The following is a 25404-nucleotide window of genomic DNA, read 5'->3' as shown; positions in this document are numbered from 1 at the left end:
CTCATGAACTTGAGCTTCTGATGCAAAGTAGAAGTGACTGCCCCAGCGTCATGAATCCACGGTCTTCCGAGGAGACAACTGTAAGAAGCATTGATGTCCATGACTTGGAAAGTAATCTGAAATGTCTCAGGACCGATGGTAATTGGCAAGTCTACCTCCCCGAGAACATCCTTGCGGGATCCATCAAAAGCTTTAACCAGATAGCTGCTACCCCTCAGAGAAATTCCATGATGACTCAATTGCCTTAGTGTGGATTCAGGCATTACATTCAGAGACGATCCAGTGTCCACCAACACATTGGATATCATATCAGACTTGCAGTGCACCGAGATATGCAGAGCCAAGTTGTGGTGTTTCCCTGCTTCGGGGAGTTCATCGTCACCAAACCCCAAGTTGTTGCAGGCAGTAATATTACTCACTATCCCATCAAACTGATCCACAGAGACTTCGTGGTCAACATAAGCTTGCTCAAGTATCTTCATCAACACCTTTCTGTGAGCCTCTGAGCTCATGAGCAGAGACAGGATGGATATCTTTGACGGGGTTTGCAGCAGCTGGTCAACAATCTTGTAGTCGCTCTTCTTGATAAGCCTCAGAATTTCATCCAGATTAGACTCTTCAATAGATTGGCTTGATGGGCCGAGGTTCTTGTCAACAGGAGGAGCGACTGGTGGAGTTATTGTGGCAATGGGTGTAACCACCTTCTTTTGAAACAAGGGTGGACGGACTTTTCCGCTTCTCAGAGTTGTGATTTCACTAGCAACATTGTCAACCGTAGCTGGGGATACCAGAGGTACTTCCACTCCATTCTCGACCATGGTGGCATTGTATTTGTAAGGAATTGCCTTGGTAGAGGTATAGGATACCGGACCAGGTAACCTGATCACCAAAGGCTCAACATTCTTCGTCTGAGATACACTTTCAACAGGAGAGTCATGGAACACTGGCACAATCACGCATACATCACTGGTAATCAAGTGTTTGTCATCCATCAGACCCTGGATATCATCTTGCACAACACAACAGCCCATAGGATTCCGAAGACATTCTGAACAAGAAGTATGATCATGTTTGAACAGAGAAGCCTGGCAGAGCTTGACATGTAATGGCACCAAGGGAGTGACAATATTGCGGACATCCAACATAGGCTCTTCCTGAGGAACAGGGACTCCTTCGAAGGCCTCGATCATGTTAACAGCAGCATGGTTTGGAAGCGGGTTGTCTAGAACATGAGGAACACTATTCTCAAAAGTCAACCGTCCCTTTTCTATCAGGTCCTTCACAATATATTTCAGAGCAAAGCAACCTTCAACATCGTGGCCTTGAGCACCCTGGTGGAATTCACATGTTAGGTCCTGACGGAACCTGGGAGGTAATGGATTAGGCGGAGGCTTGCCTGGCCTGGTGACACAGTGTCCCTTGGCCAGTAGAGTTGGGAGCAGCTCACCATACCGCATTGGTATTGGTGGAAAAGAAGGTTTGGGTCGGGGACCCTGTTGTTGCTGCCGTTGCTGTTGAGCAGGAGGCTGTTGTTGTACTTGCTGTGCAATAACATTGACGGGCACTGGTGGTTGACCTGGTGGCAGAGGATACTGTTGATAGAATGGAGGGAAGAAAGGATGTTGAGAGTATTGCATGTAGTGATAGGGCAGAGGTAATTGTGTAGCAGCTGCAGATGGGTTACCAGACACCATCCCTACATCAGATTCTTTCCTCTTATGATGACCATTACCATACTTCTTTGGTGCACTGGATGAAGATTCACCCTTCTCAAGGACAATAATACCATCTCTGACAGCCTCCTCTAGACGAGTTCCCATCGTAACCATATCAGAGAAGTTGTTTGGAGCAGAGACTATCATTCTCTCCTTATATTCCTTCTTTAGAGTCTTCAGGAATGTCTGTGTTAATTCTTCCTCATCAAGTCGGGGAGAAACACGGGCAGCTGCCCCTCTCCATCTCTGAGCGTATTCACGGAAGGTTTCATCTGATTTCTGAGATAGGGCTTTAAGAGAGTCCCTATTTGGTTTCAGACGGGTATTGAATTCATATTGACCTTCAAAAGCAGCAGCGAGTTCCTCAAAAGTATGGATGTTGTCTTTGCTCAAGCTAGTGTACCAATCTGCTGCATCATCTGTCAAGCTACTCTGGAAGCAATGGATCATCAGTGTATCATTATCTGCGTAATTAGCCATCTTTCGGACATACCGGATGACATGGTTTTGTGGACAAGAAGTTCTGTTGTATTTGTCAAATTCAGGCTCTTTGAATTTCTTAGGAACCTCAAATCGGGCCACCAAGCATAGATCACGAGCTTTAGCAGGAGCACCATTGTTTCCTCGGCTAGCCTTGACCTCACGGAGTTCTCCAGCCAACTCCCTCAACTGTCTCTTCATAGCTTCCATTGCGGGATTTTGTCCACGCGGAGTGTCAATATCAATCACCTGTTGCACAGTGTGTACAATAGGATCGGTGACAACAGTAGTCACTTGAGGCATAGCAGTGGATACAGGAATCTGTCCTTGACCAGCAACACCAGAGACACCAGCAGCAGTATTAGGAGAGTAATAAGCTGAGAGGCCATAGGGACGGCCGTTGGGCATAACAAAACGAGCATCAGTAGCCACAGTAGATAGTGGGATAGAAGGAATCACCTCAGCAGTAACTGGAACAGAAGTGGCTGGTTGTTCCTGTGCAGCCATCATAGCGGACATAGCATCATGAGCCTTAGCCAAGTCTTCTTTCATAGCAGCCAATTCGGCACGGAGCTGAGCATTTTCTTCTTCAAAGTTAGCCATCATTCTTCTCTTGTGAAATCTTGTTTGATGAATTTTGTCTGGTTGGTAGACTTTGCGAACACGAGCCACTTTTCAGACTGCGGCGGACAAAACCAGGAGGCAATGAGCACGAGAGAAGTTTTTTGTGACCAATGAATGCATATGATGCATGAAATGTGTTAATGCATATGCAAAAAGACTCTTTTTTGTGTTACCGAAGGGTTTTAGACAAATTATAAACTCGTAAACATTACTAAACAACAATTAACATAAACGGGAAACAAACAACCAACATATAGTTTTACACGACAATTTCAACATAAACAAATGGAAATAACAACAGGAAATGGAAATCCTCAAGCATAGGAAGTGGAAGCGTCGTCCTCAGAGTCGGACTCATAGCTGCAGTATCGTGCATAGAAGTCACGGGCACCCCTAGCCCTCTTAGAGTCTCTCATAAGCAACATATCCTTCTCTTCAATCTCTCTCCTAGCCTTAGCTAACTCTTTCTTCAGTGTCAGGACCTCATGAGTCTGCTGCTCATCCCTTCCGTCCAAAGTCATGATCAAATTCTCAGCCTCATAGTATCTAGCCCTCCACTGATGCTTCTCCCGACTCTCCATAGCTAGATGCTCCTGATACATCTCCTGGGTAGGTGGGAGTAGAGGCAAAGGCATGGTAGGAACAGATGCGGACACATATCTCATAGAGGGGTAAGGCATATCAATCTCCTCAGCTTGGTTTATCACCCACTGTGTATAGGCCTCATGAGCAACACCGGACCTTACACCCATGTGTTTCACCTCTTTCTTCCGAAGCTTGGACCAAGCATCCATGAAATCCTCTTTTATTCCCGTGGGAGCATTGGAGTAGTGAAAGAAGTAAGGAGCTGTAGCAAGATTGATGGGTTTATCTTTCATCGGGAAACCAAATTGTCGCAAAGCAAGCTCCGGGTTATAGTTGATTCCACCCCGGGTACCAAGAAGAGGTACATTAAGAAACTTTCCACCACCAAAGATGATTTCCTTAACTCTAGAAGCGGGAGTGAGCCAAACCACTTCATTAGGAGTGAGAGCCATAATCCTCTGTGAAATAGACCAATTCCCCGGATTGTCGTGGAAAGACTGCGGAAGGTGCGAAATAAACCACCTATAGAGGAGAGGCACACAACAAAGAATGTATCCACGACCTTTGTCGGAACGATCGTGAATAGCATGGTATGTGTCAGCTAGCAAAGTAGGAACCGGATTCTTGGAGTGGAAGATCATAATAGCATTCATGTCCACGAAGCCATCAAGATTCAGAAAGAGAATAAGCCCATAGATGAGAAGTGCAAGAATAGCCTCGAGAGTGTCCTGACAAGTGGTGTTGAGGTTGGCTTTCCCAAGAAGATACTCTGAAGTGAACCCTCGGATACGTGCCTTAGTGACAAGATTCTTGGAGACATCGGTGGTCTTGAGATAGAGATCTTTAGCAATAACCAATGGAGTAGGAGGATTCTCAAGTCCTGAGAAAGGTACCCCCTTAGCAATAGATAGACCCATCAAGGAAGAATAAGCCTCTAGAGTAGGCATCAACTGAAAGTCGGGGAAAGTAAAGCATCGACACTCCGGATCATAGAATTGCACTAGAGTGTGCACAAGCTTCTCATCCACATTAGTATGAAGAATAGTAAGTAAAGCCCCGTAACGACGTCGGAAACCAGTCGGATCCTTAACCTTGAGTGCCAAATCTCTCAAACTAGCCAAATCCACTTCCTTGAACTTGTAGGACTTAGTCTTCTTCATTCCTACAATGTTTACAAATTCAACTTGTCTAAGCCCTTCGATAACAATGCATGACAAAAAGTTTATGCATGTATGCATGTATGCATGAATGCATGATTATGTTCAAATTCGGAGAAAACATGGTGGGTTTGAAGTTCAAAGTCGAGGAGTCGTGGGTGGACACGGCGTCCGGTGAAACTAGGGCTTTAGGATGATAGTAACCGGGTTCTAGAAAGGTTCCCAAGTTGCAACCTCTCCGACGTATATCATGGTGTCACGAGACAACACTCGCTCCACGATTATCCGTAAGAAAGTCTAACTTGAGTGTAGTATCGCGTGACGACTAAAACTCGAGACAACACTCGGTTTAGCCTCCGCACTACATCCTAGAAAATGGCCATGGATGGGTTTGGTTATCTACGGTTCATAGCGTCATAGAACAATTAGAAGTAAAGTGCCTAAACGCGACAACACGCGCCGACAACATCACCCCCAAAATGCCTCAGCTATGTGGGATTGATCGCATAATCCAAAACACGAGGCAACCCCCGGAATGAATTGTCGATTACATCCCTCCTAAATCCTAAGTTCACTCAGCCCGGGTGCAGGACTTTTGATGTTCTCACCCCACACGTTTGCAAGAAATTAAACATTTATTCACATAGGAAAGCAAGTAAAAGAAGCAAGTAAAAAATACAAGCGCAAGCGTGGAAATAAAGACTAGGCGTAACTCTCGAATCTCCCCAGTGGAGTCGCCAGCTGTTTTATCTTGGTTTTCGGGTGTCAAACATTGATTACGTTTGAACCTTTCAAACCGGTGATATCTTATTTTTTCTTGGGAAGGGAAAAAGTAAGCAAAACCCTTGAGAATCGAGGTCCGGGAGTTGTTTTCGCTACGGGAAGGTGTTAGGCACCCATAACGACTATAGTATCCTATATGAACCGTCCTTAATTTCTACGCGCGCACTTTATTTTTAAATGCTATTTTTTTTTGAAATTGTTGATTTAAACCTAAGAGTTCTAAGTGAAGAATTGGAGGGAGAAGAATGTTTTTGGATTTTTATTTTAGTTGAATTGAAGGAATTTTGTTCCTTGCCTACGTACCCGTTTAAGGGATCAAATCCACCGTAGTTCTCTTCCAAAAATGTTTTTTTGTTTTTGTTGGTTGATTTTAAGTTTGAAAATGGGATTTTTGAAGAATAGAGATTGAGAGGCCTCAAGGGCATGAGAATTTAAGAAAAGGTGAGGTTTGATTAGTCATTTACAAAATGAGGTCTAAACATGATTAGAGTTCATTGAAATTTGATTAAGAAAATAAAAGGAAAAATTACAATGGGATTTTGATCCCAAGGTTTATTAAGAAAGCCATTTGAGTGAAGTTTGTTCATATTTTTTGGAAAATGATTTTTCTAAGTATAAAGCCTAATCATTCATCTAAACATACAATCCTAAACATACATCTAAACATGCATATTCTAGTTATATACCTAGAGTGATGTGTGTGCATGTGTCGGTGCTCGTGTCGGTGTACATCATTAGAGTCCATTGTCCTTTACATCATACCCTAGATACATTCTATGGCCTCTTTGCCAAGAAATTAAAAGCATAGGAATATTACAAAATTCCTAAGTGTTACATTCTAACTTTGGTACAAATTAAATTGCAAGAAAGATAGAGATGAATATGGGATGAAATGGAGATGCTTATGATGAATATGAAACATGAAATGAAAAGGTTAGTAGCATAAGGCAATACCAAAAGAAATAAAGCAAGAAAAACACTATAACATAAAGGATGGAAAACAAACCAAAATAAAGGCAAAATGAATGCAAACATGACTAAAATTTGTTCATAAAGTGCAAGGCTCATGTGACCTATAATTCTCACATTCCAATACACTTTTAAAGGTTTAGAATCAAATTTTGGAATGGATATCTAGGCAACATGACTAACTTGACATTTTAGAAGCAAACCTAAGTACATTTACATTATTTACTTACACAATGACTTGTAAACTAAGTAACCTACCAAGATTCACAATTATGCAACAATATTAAACACAAACAGTAGCTAAAACCCTATGAAATCAAGAGGTATAGGTCACCAATATTCATCAAGCAATTTGGATTAAAACCAAGCAAATTTTCATTCATTTTTAGCACAAAATATCACAAAATAGTAGGGAAATTAGCCACATTATGTTCACCAATTTTTAATATGCAAAATTATCACAAGAACACCACAAAATTATCAAGAAATGTGTATGAAAATTCTTAGAATTTTTTAAAGCATTTTTAGACATCAAAACATCTAATCTTTCACAATCTTTTACAAAAAATAGAAAACAATTAACAAGAAAATTCCACACACTTTTTAACCAAGATTCAACATGTGATAATGTCACAAAAATATCAAAAAAAAGATTGATAACACATAGGAAAAATTTTTAGGATTTTTTTTTTAAAGGATTTTAGGCAAGGCAGTGGCGTAAAAATCAAAACATAGTGTAAAAATAGCCAAAAAAATGAAGGAAGACGAAATTACCAGCAATATTAGGCCCAAGCCCAACACTAATACTGGATCTGGATCATCCAGATGCCTCAGGGGCCATTGGATCGATCCAGATCTAGCAAACCCTACATCTAATGGTCTATATTGAAAGGCGCATGGTAACACAGATCCAGTACACAACAGGAACGAATCTAGGCCATACATGTCACATTAGTTCAGATCTAACGGCCAGGCATTTAGAACAAACCAAAGGTGAACCAGACTGGTTCACGTGAACCGGTCCGGTTCACCTTCCTATATAAGTCAAAAACCGGTCCAGAGGCTCATAACATCCCTCTCCTTCTCTCTCTAACATGCAGAGAAGAGAGAGAAGCTCTCGTCTTCTCCGTCAAACTCGGTATCCCCATGGTTTTCAAATCCTTTTCAGTTTTTGTGAATCCTTTTTCATGTTCTTTATGGATCCAAGCTTGATTTCGAAGGAGGAAGGAGGACTAGTCATGAATCCATGTATTTATGCTTACGGCTTTTGAGGATGAAACGAAGAAAGACGAACAAGGAGAAGACGATTTACCTCTTTTTCGATCTGTTTGGAGATGCTCGAACAATCGTTGTTGTTGTTCGTTCGTCCTTCTCGTTCTTCCGTCTACGTCTTCTTGATTCCTTGGAAATTGTTCAACCCTAACCGTTCCAATTCTTGCAGGTTCAAGATCTTTTTGCTGTTGCTTCTTGATTTCGTGTCCAATTCGAAACCCTAGGGTTTTGGATTAGGCATAGATTGAGGATTCGAACCGGTTTTGCTGTGAATGTTGATTCGGTTTGGGACAAAACTGATTCGATTCTGATGAAATTGCTTCGAATCTTCGTTGAATTTGATTTTTCTGGACCGTTTCTCTTCACACTCACTGATTCTTCATTTTTCCTTTTTCTCTTCTCTGATTTTCTTCTCGTGATCGCCTCTGGCTTGGATTGCGAGGAGAGGAATCAACCAGCTCAGTGATGAAGATTTTCGAAGAAAATCACCTGAGAGCTGTTCGAATTTGCTGTGAATCTTCGAATTAGCGTTGTTCTTGCTTCGTTTTCTGATGATTTGTGCTTGCCTCGTGTAATTGATGAGGATTCTGGAACTGGCAATAGGTGATTAGAGTTGAAGATGAAGATGAATCTTCATCTTGTTCTTGAACGTTCTTGAGGTTTTTTTTTTCTGTGATTCTGTGGCGTTTGATCCGAAAATGAAAGAGAGAGAGAAAAGAAAAGTTGTTAGTGCTGAGTTGGACTGTGTTGAATGGATCTGTGATGATTTGGCCCCTTTTATAGACTGACACTTGGAATATCTGGACCAATTAGGCACTGCCATGTGGACACAGGCTTGTAACAAACTTTGACCGCCTTGTAACTGCTTTGACTTTGGAATTTTTCTGCAAAATATGACAAACAAAGGACCAATCTGCAAAAATAATAAAAAAGACTAAAAAGGGGCTGAAATGCCATTATTGGAAATTTTAGGACTAAATGAAAATTGAATTAAAATTTGTGAATGGAAAATAACGTAAAGCGAAACAACTAAAAATAACAAAACGGACTAAAACGAACCAATGGCCTAAATGAGGTACTTTAAAGTAACCTCTCTCTGCCGAAATTTCGTGTGAAATGACCAAAATGCCCCTAGGGCTAAAACGACTGAAAATGACTCAGATACAAATTTTGAAATGGATTTTTTTACAAGAAATTGAAGCAAAGACTCATACAAGCAGAATTAAAAGACTCAGAGACAATTTTTAGGATTTAAACAGGGTTTTAACATGTGAAAAGACCAAAATGCCCCTAGGGGCAAAACTTGACTTAAAATGACTTCAAGTGCAATCTTTGAACTGGATTTTGACATAGAATGAAACAAAGACTTATTCAAACCAAATGAAGAGACTCAAACAAATTTTCAAAAGACTGAAAGAAATTTTGACATAGGAAATGACTAAAATAGCCTTCTGTTGTGAATTTTGCAAACAATATTGAAATAAAATGCAGAGAAAGATGCAGTTGATCAGTGACAATTCAAATAACTTGAAATGCAAGAAAGAGAAGAAACAAGTATTTTTAGGTCCAAAATTAGGGTATAACAATAACTTACTATGAAGGAGAGTTAAATTTTGACGATGGGGGTGACTTGGTGTGTCTTAGTTTCACAAGACTACATATACTTTGTTGTGTAGATCTTGTATCAAATGAGGTGTGTACAATTAAAACATTAAACAGATTCTGGAAAAAAAAATGGGAATGAAGGGTTTCAGAAACCAAAACACATAAGCGTGTATCGAGAGAGAAGCTGTTGATGTTAATGTAATTCAATCCAATGACTATCATTTGATCCTCTCATCTCTCACATTAAAAGTTCTTTCATTTGATATGCCCTGTATATATATAAATTTAAATATATGAATAATTTCATGGTCCCTCCGAGTTATAAGCACTACAACAACTAGACTTTCGACCCGTGCGACGCATGGGTCCTATCGACTGTTATAATGATCAATAAGTTATATTTAAGATGTGACATGTACGTGTCTATCGAAAAACACATGTGATTATTAGATGATTTATTCCATCATGTGCAAATTTGCACATATTAAGAAGTTTAAAATAATAACTTTGTATTTTTTTTTAAACAAAATAGTAAGTTTGTATTGAAACGTGCATTTTATATTAAATATATAATTTTTTAATAAAAAATATATTTTTTCAATTTTTTTGTTACTTTTAGTTGTTTTAACATGTGCAATGTTGCACATGTTAGACAGATCCTTATTAGATATACAATATAGCGATAAAATGTGTCTTAATATGTCCTTCAACGACATATGAATCGTACCATTTGTCACGTATTTGAAAACATAATTTATTAAAATGATTTGCTTGCATTTGCTAATAAAAAAGAAAAATAAGAATTATTACCTAATTTAGAGTAAATCCAATTTATAGCCATATAAAAAATAAAAATTGTAAATAAGGACAAATTGCATCACAATAATTAAAGTTCGAACTAAAAATATGGTCAACAGATATGACAACAATGAGAGAAGAATGCAACATTGAGAGAATCTGAAATTACTTGCTAAAGTTTTGTTTGTAATATATATAACAACATTGAGAGAAGAATGCAAGGTAAAATCTGAAAAGATCTCCTTAAATTAAAATAGCGTCCATAATAAGGCAAGATGATGCTTCATTACAATGATAGTCCAGAACTGAAGCATCATAGTTTTTGATTGACAAAACAAAAAAGAAAGCATAAAAGATGAAGCATACTACACTCCATAAAAAGAAAAGGCAAAGGAAAAAAACAGAAAGGGAAAACATTAAAATAAATTGGCAAATTCCATCAACAATAAACCATCCCAACCTCCAATCCTAACCAACAATGACAATTAAATAGATTGTATCATTCTCTCTAGTCATTGGCACACCAAGTCTGATCTGAACCCCTTCACGAAGCCTGCGAGCATCCATAAAACGCTTCCACTGTCCACCAATCATGGCGTGTTGGTATGGAGTAGATCCAAAAATCAACACGCAATCCCAGCCATTTCCACAATCATCCACCAACCTGATAGAAGTAGTTCTGATATCCATCATCTTCGCAACTTCTCCTTCATAAATCAGCACCTAACACGGAAAATAAATTAACATGTCAACAACCTAACAAAAAAAGACAAGCGCTGATAAATATAAATATGCTCACAACAAACATTTTCCATACCAAAAAACCCTTGGCTACATCAAATTCTGTTAACTGCTTCACAAACTCTATCTGAAAGTTGTTGACATCGTGATGATAAGAAATCAAAGGAGTGAAAGGGGGGAGATTAGGATCAAAAGTTGTCTCAACATTTGTTTTGTCAATCATAAAATGCATATAAGGATCAAATACGGGAGGCTTAATCACTTTACCAAACCTTATCTTTCAACTTAATCACGAACTTCATTTGATCCATAAATATGAGAGAAACCCAAGCACCCAAGATGATACCATAAAAATCACGTAAGGATTTCCATCCCTTTGGGGAAAAACACAGACCCATCAATTCTGTCCACCAACACCTCCAACTGATTGCTCTTTGCAACATTATAAAGCTTTAAAATATAGGAAACGATATTGAAAACAGACATCGTAATTGTGAGAAAAAATAACCGTATCACCTGTCAAACGAGATAGGACAACAGAGTTTCAATACCACGACCCTCCATTTCCTGAATCAATGATAGAATAATGGAAGAAGAAATGAGGCTGAATCAATTAAACAATTATAGTAATGATAATATAGACTGATTTTATTTTGCAACAGTGTGGTTTTTTTTTAAGGAAATTTGCAACCGTGTGTTATTAATGGCAGTTAATATATAATTGATTTAAAAATATTCTACAATCATACCAGAAAGATATTCAACATGCAAAATATATGGAGTACCTAAAATATGATGTCATCCCAATTTGACTTGAAACATATTATTTTAATTTGCAACGGTGTTTTTTTTTTTTTTTGAAGGAAATTTGCAACCGTGTCATTAATTGCGTTGGAATGGAAGGGAAAAGCTAGGAATAAATTCAGATCGGCTGATTAGGAAATGCTCTCAAATTTGAAATGAATTGCCTTAAATTATTTAATGAATGAAATGAAATGGATTGCCAAACAACAACACGGTCAAACCTGAGAAATTGCCAAACAATTTGAAATGAAATGAATTTATTGCGTGTTAAAAGGGTGAGGAGGTCAAACTTGGAATTAAATGCGTTAGAATGAGAGGGAAATTGCTAAATTAAATTTAGGGTTAGGGTTAGCTTTGACCAGACAAACTTTAGTAAGTAAGATATCCTTATTTTAGTGTCAAAATAAAGTTATTTTACCGATATATTTTAAGAAAAGCATACACACGAGGACAACTTTAGTGTCAAAATAAAGTTATTTTACCTATATATTTCTTATTTTACAAGAAACCTTGTGAAAAATAAAACTACGTTTTATGTAGATATTAGAAAGCTAGATCAATTATTAATTCCTTATACTTTTATCCTTATTTCAACATACTTTATAGTGATTTAGAGTAAGGAATGTATGGTTAAAAAAATAAACAATTTATTTCATTAGAGCACTTTTCTACAAAAACAAGTATCACATTGTTATTTACATTATTGAAATACATTAGAACAATAATTTTTTTGGTACAACTTTAGAGCACTTTACAACAAAATATATTACAATTATTTTACAATATAATACAAGACATCAATCGATAAACACTCTAAACGCAGTGAAATAAGAAAAATAGTATAATCTAAATCCATGGAGCTTGAATTCAAGAAGAAAACCATCCACCTTCATCTGGATTTTGAAACCCAACATTCTCAACGGCACCAACTGTGTTGAACATCCTTATCTTTTGCATCTCCTCCATCAATGATCGTTGTAGTTGTTGTTTCCTCACATCAACACATGAATTAATCCTTGTAAGCCTTTGACATCCATGTCTTTGACCATGATGATTCATATGAGTGGGATTGTGAGAATCCATTCTCTTGTTACAAAACTGTTTGGTGAAACCAGCCTCCACCATCTCTTCTGGAGGACAAAATCTTGTCCATTTGTTGTGACCCTTTGGATTGCAACAAAGGGGTTCTTCTCCTTCTACAAGATTTGAACATTGTTCATCTTCATTGCATAAATCATTGCAATGGTAATTGAAAGACTTAAAGGAATTCATTGAGCTTTGAGAGCTTGCATCATCATTCATATATTGAAGATCATCTGCAAATAGTTCTAAGTCTTAAGTAATACTAAAATTATTAGCAACAATTACATTTAAACCGAGTAAATTACTATTGGAACAACAATTATAGTTTTAAATTAAAAAAGATATAGAAAACGCAAACAAAGAACACATGATGTTCGATCAAGGAGTATAGTATTCTACAAAATAAAACTTGTGCATAAAGACGACGATCCTAATTAAAATTTTACCGTTGAGCCATACTCAATTTTCCACCCGAGCAACATGCCCATTTATCAATAAGTATGAATAATCTTAGAAATAGTGGTTGGACCTAACACAACCCCACAAAACCGGCCTGTGAGGTGAGGATTGCCCCCATTTATAAACACATTGTCAGGCTATCTCCTATCCGATGTTGGACTCTTAACACACCCCCTCACGACCAACATAACATTATTGAGCTTGGTTCGTGAACATAAATGGTGGGTGGTCCGATAGCGGAAACCTGATAACAGGTGGCACAATGGATCTTGAAGAGGCTCTGATACCATCTTAGAAATCGTGGTTGTGCTTAACACAACCCCATAAAACCGGCTTGTGAGGTGAGGATTGCCCCCACTTATAAACACATTGTCAGGCTATCTCCTATCCGATGTGTGACTCTTAACAAATAATACCTAACAATCTCCACTTTGGTGAATATTCAAATGACCTCACCGTACTTATAGATAAACTATGAGCGATAGCTAACAATTGCCAAAATGATCCTTGTAGAACTCATGATTTTACTTTCTAAATTATCTTCACATATATTTAAATGGTCAAATGTGAGATGTATGTGCAAATTTGTTCCGGGCCGTTGGTCAATTTAGTATTTGAAATTATGTGATGGAGACTAATGTGGTCAAGTACTTTCGATTTTAACGATTATTTTGAAATTTTGTTTATTGTAGATTCCAAATAGTTGGACCCCTACAAGTTGAAATTATAAATTGGTGATTCCTTCCATATAAATTTGTTAAGAAAAACTTTATTCAGTGATCAAAGTGAAATTGTTGTTACTTGCATGATAAGTTTAAAAAGGAAAAGTACCTTTTGACCAATCTTGAGCAAGAGAATAATGGTTCCCACAATGGTTGCTATTGTTATTGTAGGAAGCACAAAATATTGGAAGAGAACCATGAGAGGAAGAGCGAGAAGATGGTGAGAGGAAAGGATGGTGGTTACTAACATCATGATCATCCTCTTCACCATAGATAAAACTATGTTGTCTTTGATACTTAGAACTGCAACAATCCCTCCATGTTGGAACTATAGTTGATATCTCTTCTTCAATCATCTCAGCAATCTCTATTGGTTCCAAGTCACTAATTTCAAGTTCTTTGACCATCTCATTTGCAACCTCAATGGCAGTGTCCTTTTTGGTGTCAAATGGGAAGTATATATTTCTTGTGTGCCCTGTATTAAAAGTACATTTGTTTAGCAAACCCAAATTTGGGCCGGATCATTATTATAACAAAACCCCGCCTTTCAGATTCATTGAATATCTGATGTATCTGATCTATAATATATATCAGATTTATCAGTTATTCAATGATTCTGACAAATAAATCTTGATTTATAATAATAATCGAAGGAAGTAGTATCTTGTAATGAAACTATGCATTACCATTTTTGTTAGAAATTTTGACTTTAAGGAAAACAGTGCCATCCTCTTCATTGATAGTCCCTGTGATTGTCATGTATGTGCTCTTTGTTGTGTCCTTCAATGGTGGTTGTTCTTTGGCAATTGTTGCATTGAAATTGATTTGTTGAGTATGTTTGCTAACTAAAGTTGGACTAGGCAATGGTGAGTCATGATGGATCGTAGCTAAACATAAGAATAACAACAATATTGAATCATTAAGCTAGAACCTTATACATTAAAAGATCAAAAGATTACATAATAGCTTGTTTTGTTACCTCAATACTACAATAGAAGATGATAGCTACACATAGACATGTAAACTATGCAAAGGATGAAGGAAAGATGAAGATTCCATGTCAAGATCCTTCGTGTCCAAAGTGATCTTGAGTTGAATCTACTCCTAAACCACTTGCTTTGTGTTTCTCTCTTGGAAATAGCTCTGACCTCTCTCTTAGAATGTATAAAAATATCAATGGAATAGTGAATGACCTAAAAGAGAGGTAAGAATGCTATTTAAATGGGCTGTGTTTTTACACCTACGCTAATAGCGAAATGTACACTAATAGCGTAGTAGGTCGGCCTATTTAATGGCCAATGGAAGCCTGCCACGTTGGTCCTTTTTGCCCTGTTACGCCCAAACTACGCCAATGGCGTGGCTCTCTGGAGCTTTTACGCTAATAGTGTATCTCACGCTAATAGCGTGTTTCTTGATCACTTTTCCTTGTCTTCGCTCCAGGTACGCTATTGGCGTATCTCTCTGGGGTGGTTACGCTAATAGCGTAAATCACGCTAATAGCGTATCTCTTCATATGTGCCCAGAATCACGCCCCAGGTACGCTATTGGCGTATCTATCTGGACTTTCGCATCTCTTGCTCACGCTAATAGCGTAGAACACGCTAATAGCGTATGGCTTTGAACTTTGACGTTTCTTGCTCCTTGCTTGTATTTTCCTGCACAAAAAGGGTAGAATAAGGCTCAAAAGCATAAATGACATATTTGCATAATATTTGAAGTTTTCCATGGAGAATCTTGCAAAACAAGTCACTAAAATGCCTAAACTACCATATGAAATATATCACTTTTAAACACTTATCAGCTGCAAACTGGGTACCTACAAATCACACTTCCACTATTGCAACTAGGTTGGGAAAGTTCATTTATATGATTGGAACTAAGACTAAATTTGATTTTGGATCATATGTATTTGAACAAACTATGAAGCATGCCAACACCTTTGCTGTGAAGATGCCTATTGCATTTCCATCTCTTATATGTGGTATAATTCTAAATCAACACCCTGGAATCCTAGTAAGTGATGATGTAGCAAGCAAAAGGGAATCTTCTCTTTCATTGCATTATAAGTTGTTCATAGGGAAACATGTCCCAAACATTGTCATGACATTAGGGAAAGAGACTGCTAGCTCTACAACAAAGGAAGGGATAATTGAGGAATTGAAAGCTATGTCCAAGACTCTAGAGGAGACCATAAGAATCATCACTGAGAGGAAGATAAGTGTGGATAAGATGATTCTGGCCCTGTCAAATCAGGATGAAGATATGAGTGAAGGGAATGATGATGTCGGAGGCATCAAAGATGAGGAAGCTAATGGGAACACTGAAGAGGAAACTGCAAGAAGTATTGATGATGAACATGGAGAAGTAGCTCGGAACACAGAAGATGAGAATGATGATCAGGAGGACTCTGAAGCTGAGGCTGAGGCTTGATTCTCTGATTATTTTTTTCCATTTGTGGGCTATGCCCTGAATTCTTGAGCATTATATGTGCCTGGTCTATAATAATCACACTATATGTCCTGCTACTTTACATTTTGCACTTTTATTTTCTGCACCACTATGACCTGTGTCTATGACAAGCTACTTATGTCCTGGAATCTCTACTCTGGACTCTGTTACTTTGCTGCCCTTAATTTTTTTATGCTTGGAAGTTTGTCATAATTTTAGGCTAAAAAGGGGGAGTAGTATCTTAGATGTATCTTAGATATCTTAGATTTTATGCATGTTGTTTTGACATGTTTCTAATATGCATGAGTTCTACATCTAAGGGGGAGTACTCTGCTATATGCTCTGCTATGAGTACATGTGATATGCAAGGAAGTAGTTCATATATGTGATCTCAAATGTTATGGTAGATTTTCATTATGCATTTACTAAGGAAGCATTGCCTGAAGGGGAGCATAATTTTCTTTATGATCTACCATTGAGGGGGAGCTTTATCTGTTACTAGCTTGCTTATACTCGAATAGATTTATGCTAGTATGTGCTTGATATGAATGCATGTGGGTGTGTGCGTTCTGGTGAACTGATGTCTTACCAGATGCTCTGACATCTTGAGGCACTCATGCTAGGAAACCCTAATAGATTGTTTTCAAAATTTATTTTGCTTTTATAAAAAAAGCATACACACGAAGATATTAGTGTCCGTCATTTTGCTATCTATTACATTATAAACGAAAGTTGGTGCCAAAATAACGTTATTTTACCCATATATTTTAAGGCACTTCATATTTTGCAAGAAATCTTATGTAAAATAAAACTCCATTTTATGTAGATATTGGAAAGCTGGATCAATTATCAATTCCTTATACTTTTATCCTTATTTCAACATATTTTATAGTGATTTAGAGTAAGGAATGAATGACTAAAAAAAGAAACAATTTATTTCATTAGAGCACTTTTCTACAAAAACAAGTATCACATTTTATTTTTTGACAAAAAAAACAAGTTTCACATTGTTATTTACATTATTGAAATACATTAGAACAATTATTTTTTTGGTACAACATTAGAGCACTTTTCTACCAAATATATTACAATTATTTTACAATATCATGCAAGACATCAAATTAATAAACACTCCAAACGCGGTGAAATAAGAAAAGTAGTATAATCTAAATTCATGTAGCTTGAACCCACTTGGATTGACTTGATGGTATTGACTTGAGACCTGGGAATGCGCTCCTCCTCAAGGTCTCAGTTCGATTCTCCCAGACGCTAATTTGGATGGACAAATTTAGCTTCTTCAAAAAATAATAATCTATAGAGCTTGAATTGGTTAAGAAAACCATCCACCTTCATCTGGATTTTGAAACCCAACATTCTCAACGGCACCAACTGTGTTGAACATCCTTATCTTTTGCATCTCCTCCATCAATGATCGTTGTAGTTGTTGTTTCCTTACATCAACACATGAGTTAATCCTTGTAAGCCTTTGACATCCATGTCTTTGACCATGATGATTCATATGAGTGTGATTGTGAGAATCCATTCTCTTGTTACAAAACTGTTTGGTGAAACCAGCCTCCACCATATCTTCTGGAGGACAAAATCTTGTCCATTTGTTTTGACCCTTCGGATTGCAGCAAAGGGGTTCTTCTCCTACTACTAGATTTGTACCTTGGTCGTCGTCATTGCATGAATCATTGCAATGGTAATTGAAAGACTTGAAGGAATTAATTGAGCTTTGGGAGCTTGCATCATCATTCATATAATGAAGATCATCTGCAAATAGTTCTAAGTCTTAAGTGACACTAAAATTAATAGTAACAATCACTTTTAAACCGAGTAAATTGCCATTGGAACAACACTTCTGGTTCAAAATTAAAGATAGAAAAAACGCAAACAAAGAACACATGATGTTCGATCAAGGAGTTTAGTATTCTACAGAATAAACTCGTGCATAAATACGACGATCCTATTTACAAGTTTAACATTGAGCCATACTCAACAACTTCCACCCGAGCAACTTGTCCATTTATCAATAACTATGAGGCATACCTAATAATCTCCACAATTTGATGAATATTCAAACGACCTCACCGTACTTATAGATAAACTATGAGCGATAGCTAACAATTGCCAAAATGATCCATGTAGAACTCATGAATTTACTTTCTAAAATATCTTCACATATATTTAAATGGTAATATGTGAGATGTAGGTGCAAATCTGTTTCGGATTGTTCAATTTAATATTTGAAATTATGTGACGGAGACTAATGTGGTCAAGTACTTTCGATTTTAATGATCATTTTGAATTTTTTTTTTTTACTTTAGATTCTAAATAGTTGGACCCCTACAAGTTGAAATCATAAATTGATGATTCCTTCCGTTTAAATTTGTTAAGAAAAACTTTATTTAGTGATCAAAGTGAAATTGTTGTTACTTGCATGATAAGTTTAAAAAAGAAAAGTACCTTGTGGCCAATCTTGAGCAAAAGAATAATGGTTCCCACAATGGTTGCTATTGTTGTTATAGGAAGCACAAAATATTGGAAGAGAACCATGAGAGGAAGATCTAGAAGATGGTGACAAGAAAGGATGGTGGTTACTAATATCATGATCATCCTCTTCACCATAGATAAAACTATGTTGTCTTTGATACTCAGAACTGCAACAATCCCTCCATGTTGGAACTATAGTTGATATCTCTTCTTCAATCATCTCAGCAATCTCTATTGGTTCCAAGTCACTAATTTCAAGTTCTTTGACCATCTCATTTGCAACCTCAATGGCAGTGTCCTTTTTGGTGTCAAATGGGAAGTATATATTTCTTGTGTGCCCTGTATTAAAAGTACATTTGTTTAGGAAACCCAAATTTGGGCCGGGTCATTATTATAACAAAACCCCGCTTTTCAGATTCATTGAATATCTGATGTATCTGATCGATAATATATATTATTCAATAAATCTGACAAATAAATCTTGATTTATAATAATAACCGAAGGAAGTAGTATCTTGTAATGAAACTATACATTACCATTTTTGTTAGAAATTTTGACTTTGAGGAAAACAGTGTCATCCTCTTCATTGATAGTCCCTGTGATTGTCATGTGTGTGCTGTTTGTTTTGTCCTTCAATGGTGGTTGTTCTTTGGCAATTGTTGCATTGAAATTGATTTGTTGAGTATGTTTGCTAACTAAAGTTGGACTAGGCAATGGTGAGTCATGATGGGCCGTAGCTAAAAAAGGGTCCATCAAGAGCTCTTTTGCTGACAGCCTCTCTGACACATTTGCCAAACATTTTCCTATAAACTTTTGGGTTTCTACATCATGGATCTTGTCAAATGCCTTTGGTAGCTTCCCCTGTTTAAATAAATGAATTATTTAGTATTGAAGTTAAATGGTGTATATGACCGAATAATTAAACTATTAATAACAAATACATTTTTGTTAATTATATGGGAAACGATATTTTTTATATTGCCGTGATTAAAGTCGGTCGAAAAGAAAAAGATTCATAGACATTCAAAACTCATTTACACCTTGAGAGAGACAGAGAAAATGATATGATAGATGTGATATGTTGTTCACGTGGTAGCAAGAGAAAGATAGAGAGAAAATAAGATGTTGAATAAATGTAAACAATTTATTAATATTTAAATATAAGAGTTGGTTTCAAAAAACACAAATAGTATGTTAGAAAAGTTCAAGGTTCCGTTTATATGATATGATAAACTTTGATCCAAAGAGAGAGTTGGTTTCAATAAGTGCAATTATTCCCTTTGTACAGAGAATTATTTTTTTTCTTTTCGAAGAAGTTAAATTAGTTCACCCAAATTAACTTTGTATTGAGAAAATTGTCAACCAAACCATTAATTTTGGCACCATCCACTAATTTTTTTAAAATCTATTTTTAAATTTTTTTTTGGGGGGGAGTGTGATGTCTCTCAAAATAAAATTGCTTGGATAAAATGGAATTCTATTTGTTTACGTGTAAATTGTGGTGGTTTGGGGGTTAGGAGGTTAGGGGAATTTAATTTATCTTTGTTAGGGAAGTGGTGTTGGAGGTTGTTGTGTGATAAGGAGGGACTGTGGTACCGAGTGCTCAAAGCACGTTATGGGGAGGTGGGAGGCCGCATACAAGAGGGGGGTAGAAATGGTTCAGGTTGGTGGCGGATGTTGTGTAACGTGAGGGAGGGTGTAAGGTTGGGAGTAGGGAATTGGTTTGATGATAATATTAGGCGAGTAGTAGGTAATGGTAGGAATACATACTTTTGGACTGATAACTGGTTGGGTGGAGTGCCTTTAAAGCTTCAGTTCAGCCGCTTATTTGATTTATCATAGCATAAGGAGTATTCGGTGGCGGATATGGCAGCTTTAGGGTGGGAGGATGGTGGAGGGGCGTGGGTTTGGCAAAGACGTTTGTTGGCGTGGGAGGATGAGAGTGTCAGGGAGTGCAGTGATTTGTTAAGTAATGTTATTTTGCAGGATAATATGCAGGACTTTTGGAGGTGGCTTCTTGATCCTATACATGGCTACTCGGTGCGTGAGACATATCGTTATCTTACATCTGTTGAAGATACGTGGTGAATCACGCTTATTCCAATGTTTGGCATAAGCTAGTCCCTTCTAAAGTTTCTATTTTCGCTTGGCGACTACTTCAAGATAGAGTTCCAACCAGCGTTAATTTGGTAAGAAGACATGCTTTACACCCGAACGGCAACCTGTGTGTCGGTGGGTGTGGAAACTCAGAGACGACGAATCATCTTTTCATCGGCTGCAATATTTTTGGGAGTGCTTGGTACTTAATTTGTAATTGGCTTGGCATTTCTTATGTTCTCGCAGGTTTGGTAACTGATCATTTTCTACAGTTTACGAATTTGGCGGGTATGCCGAGATCTTCCCATATTTACTTTAAGGTAATTTGGCTCGCTACTACTTGAGCAATTTGGAAAGAACGGAACAACTGTGTCTTCAAAAATGCGGTATTAGATCCCCAAAGCATCCTTGATAAAGTGAAGTTTAATTCCTTTCTTTGGCTATCTTCGAATCGCATTCCGTTAGCTTTTAGTTTTCATGATTGGTGGAGGCATCCGCTCCTTTGTATGGATGTCATGTAGTTTTTGTCTTTTTGTTTTGAGTTGGTGGCGGCATTCCTTTTGCTAGGGGCCTTGTATTTGTAACAGATTGTGTGATTCATCACTTTTAACATACCTTGTGCGGGGTGAATCACTTCTCGTTTGAGCAATATAATCCATTTTGATTTGTTAAAAAAAAAAAAAATTGTTGGTTTTTTAAATAAAACTTACAGAAGTAACTTTCTTGTATATTTGAGCAGGGTTGGAGCACTCGCTATATGGAAACTCAGAAGTGAACAACTCTATCATACACATGCCAAAAGAGTATATATCTACCAGCTCATTATATTCCTCTTCATACAATTCTGGTGCCATAAATTCTGGTGTACCTGAAAAATCATAACAAACACACAAAAACTATCAACTTGATAGACATAATTTAGTATAGATTACTTATGTTAACAATTGAAGTACCAACAATACAAGAGTTAGGTATTGTTTGAATTAATTTATTTGAGTCTATGTATTGACATAAGCACTTATCAAACTACTTACCAGAGTTTAAAGAAATAGTTTATGAAATGTCCATGAATTATTTTCACCTTATTTTTATAAACTCTTCAGTATTGACATAAGCATCAAACTACTTACAAGAGTTTAAAGAAATAGTTTATGAAATGTCCATGAATTATTTTCACCTTATTTTTATAAACTCTTCAGGATGATTTATGAAAACAGTTTATAACTTATATGAAAAATATTTCGACTTTATATATTTTTTACATAAATACTTATATGAAGATGTTTAGCCACCATGAGTGGAACTATACCTATGACACTGTGTGCATGTTGGGAGCCACGAAGAATTGCTGCAAGCCCTAAATCACCAATCTTGATCTTTCCCATATGGCCATTGACAAAGATGTTATCACACTTTAGGTCTCTATGTATCACAGGAGGATCATGGCTATGCAAATACTCCAAACCACTTAGAATCTGGCGAGCCCAATTCTTTATTGCTCTGATATCTACACGAGGATACTTCTTTCTATACCTAAAATTAATATATATACATGGAATAATGTCATACAAATATTATAATCATGTATGAATTAATAAAATGGTATAATAAGGTAAAAGGTAGGGTTTTAAGATGTCAACAACTGCAATTTAATGCAACCATGATTTTAAATTGAGGTCACATTTGCGGTTATGCTTCAAACCTTTATTTTGTAAAAAAAAATAAAAAATTAGGAGTATGCTTGAAATGTGGTAGAAATTGTAATTTCTATGCGGCTGCGGAGATCTCAAAATCATTTATATTGCGGCCACAATTGTGGTTGTGGACTATAATTTAAAATTATGGTTGTTACGCCCTAGTTTTTCATGTCTAACTCTATGTGACTATTATATGACTGTGATTATCTACATCGTCTATGGTTCTTAATTGCAGTCCACAACTACTATTTGGACCGCATCAACTACATATGTCATCATTTTCGTGTAAAATTAGGGATCACAAGGCAACTACTACAATTTTATTGTGATTTAAAACCTTCATAAATGATTCAAAAACATGTAAAAGTAATTACAATAAGCGATTGAAAAATTACTCTCTTAGAGTGCCGGAGGTGAACAATTCAGTGATGAAGTTGAAGGTTCTACAATTGGCATCAATCCAAGTACTATGGAAAGTCATGATAGAGTCATGATCCAAGTTTTTAAGGAGATGAACCTCTGAATAGAGGCGTTGAAGTTGATCTGGTGAATGAAAAACATCATCAAGCTTGATTTGGTTCCAAGCCACTTCTATTCCTAGGACTTCATCAAATGCCCTATACACTACCTTCATAGCTCCTTTGCCAAGGATATCCCTGAACTATACACACCAAGTAATCATAATTTAGTTATAATCTTTAATGCACTTTTAGAAATTGTGTGCAGTGTCTTTGGCAGTGTCCGACACAAAACCGACATATATATGATTACATTCAATTAATTTATTTTCTCTTATTATTACCAATGTCGATGTGTTAGTATCATTGTCGTGTAGGCTTTGTTGTTAGTGATTTATGGATTCATTAGATGTCTAGAATAAAACTCTGATTAGTTTATGTATATTAGTTTAACAATTTTATTTAAAAGTCAAACTCATATGTGTGGTGTAATAATATATCAAGTGAGTTTCAATAATTCAATTTGATACAGGTTTTATATGAGTGACCCTTGGATGTATTAGAGAGCTAACCATGTGTGATCAAGGTGGTAATAAGCCAAGACTTTTTTTTTAAGGGAAACCAAGACTTGGTGATAGGACAAAATAATTAAGATAAGAAAATTTGTTTATAGTTAATTGACTCAATCATAGATGGAAACTGAAAAATAATTAAGATAAGAAAATCTACTCCATTATTATCATTAAAAAATTGCAAAATTACTCTAAATTACAAGACACAAAGTAAAATCAATTTTCAAGGGAGACTAATTTTGTGCAAATTAAGCAGCATAGTTATGCAACTCAGGAAATTTGTTTGATATCAACTCATACCAATTTCATATCAATTCAAATTCTTTGGTCTATTCTCAATGCAAAAAGAAAGGATTTCAATTCATACTTTCATTTCCTCTAAAAAAAAATTAAAAATCATACTTTCATTTTACTTCATGAATTTATCATTTCACATCCCTAAAACTTAACCATATAATTTTGTCTACAAAAAAATTAACAATATGAATATGAGAATCATTTAGAAATACTTACACGTCCATATCGACCTGAAGGGTCCGTTTCAATATATCCAAGCTGAGCTTTGCCTCCTATTCTTCCCTTATACATGGCTCTAACAACTATATTCTGCCTTAATTTTTAGATATAAGTACTGAAAATTATATTTATGCAATTTCAACTATAGCTTATAAGATTCAAGTCAAGGTAGCTAGGTGCTAGATGATCCGAGGCTTCCAATGATTTTCATATGAGAAAACACCAAATAATTGCCATAAAAGTCTTGAATAGTCAACACTTAGCAAAATCCAAGCCATTTCAACAAAACCAAATGAAATTTCGTAGAATTTTTTATGAACCATTGGTGTCAAAAAATATCTTAAGAAGAAAACAAGAAATTAAGAGATGGTGTCCTTTAAGATATTTTAGAAGAAGTTATATAGTAAGGAAATGAAACTATTTAACGATGCTTGTGTTGTCCCACAAAAAAGTCACACACCACTAATTGTGTGTTATGAGCCAAAAGGGTGATGAGTTTTTTGGTTGAAAATATTTGTGGTAGAAGAGATTTTGAAAAGAATTAAAAGGGTATCTTAGAAATTGAATAGACCAAAGATATGACATAGGAAATAAACCGGACTTCTAAACTTGAAGAATTTTGGGCCATGCTTTGATAGAAACATTTGTGGTTGTGAGAGATGAAGATAAATCAAATCGTTTAGGATTAGTGGAAACAAGAAACTAAGGATGATAGGGTATGAGTTATTTGAATTTTGGAGTTGAAAGAACAAAGAAGAAATCTTAATAGGTTTAAGGATTTGGTTAATTATGTGGATTGTGGAAATTAATGAGTTGTGGTTGGGGTGTAATATAGAATAGTCTAAGTAGGGAATTATATAAATATTTTACATTGCATAGTTAACGTTCATGTCATGATAATTAATTATAGAGCAATGCTATATGTCCCGATATAATTTATCGCGAATCCTCACGAATGACCATACAGCTTGTGTTAAAGTGTTGCACTTACACCGCTTGCACTGTTTTTTTGTGTGATAACCGCTTGCACCTCTTCACTATTATTTTGTTCCTCCTAATCCTCTGCAACAAAGACTATTCCAAATCTTCTCTCCATGATTCCACATACCAACCTTTTCTTCACCTACTCTATTTTTTCTTCCCACAAATTTACCTACTCTATCTTGGACAATCAAGACAGCTTAGTACTTATTCAAGATAAAAAAAACTCTGTCAAAATTGAATAACGTATTTATGTTAAAAGTTGAATTTAACCTTTGAAGCAGTGCAACTGAGTAGAAAGGAAAACATTTGCCACCTTGTTACTTAAGAAGCAACACGCT

General features: G+C 36.5%; 2 protein-coding genes across 4 annotated transcripts; both read right to left on the bottom strand.

Moving 5' to 3' along the window:
• Positions 1 to 10456: 10456 nt before the first annotated feature.
• Positions 10457 to 11127, bottom strand: LOC146927373 (uncharacterized). Its single transcript, XM_085707063.1, has 3 exons — positions 11002 to 11127; positions 10806 to 10856; positions 10457 to 10711 (listed from the first exon to the last, which is right to left on the bottom strand). The coding sequence occupies exons 1-3, from the start codon at positions 11125 to 11127 to the stop codon at positions 10457 to 10459; spliced, it is 432 nt and encodes a 143-aa protein (XP_085563189.1).
• A 1070-nt stretch (positions 11128 to 12197) lies between these two features.
• LOC146927372 (putative serine/threonine-protein kinase WNK5) lies at positions 12198 to 24882 on the bottom strand. 3 transcript variants are annotated; one of them, XM_085700657.1, is made up of 7 exons: positions 24080 to 24882; positions 22932 to 23197; positions 22149 to 22372; positions 21550 to 21707; positions 19279 to 19603; positions 18715 to 19080; positions 12198 to 12849 (listed from the first exon to the last, which is right to left on the bottom strand). In XM_085700657.1, exons 1-7 carry the CDS (start codon positions 24152 to 24154, stop codon positions 12401 to 12403), a joined length of 1863 nt encoding a protein of 620 aa, XP_085556783.1. In that variant the 5' UTR covers positions 24155 to 24882; the 3' UTR covers positions 12198 to 12400. The 3 variants fall into 3 exon arrangements, with proteins under 3 accessions (XP_085556783.1, XP_085556785.1, XP_085556784.1); XM_085700659.1 differs by having other exon boundaries at positions 12198 to 12729; XM_085700658.1 differs by lacking the exon at positions 12198 to 12849 and adding an exon at positions 17220 to 18021.
• Between the last annotated feature and the right edge of the window lie 522 nt (positions 24883 to 25404).

This window comes from Medicago sativa, chromosome 4 (genome assembly GCF_051527215.1).
Source record: "Medicago sativa cultivar Bolivia chromosome 4, Bolivia_mono, whole genome shotgun sequence".
Classification (NCBI taxonomy): Eukaryota; Viridiplantae; Streptophyta; class Magnoliopsida; order Fabales; family Fabaceae; genus Medicago; species Medicago sativa.
This window is presented reverse-complemented; position numbering and strand designations above follow the sequence as displayed.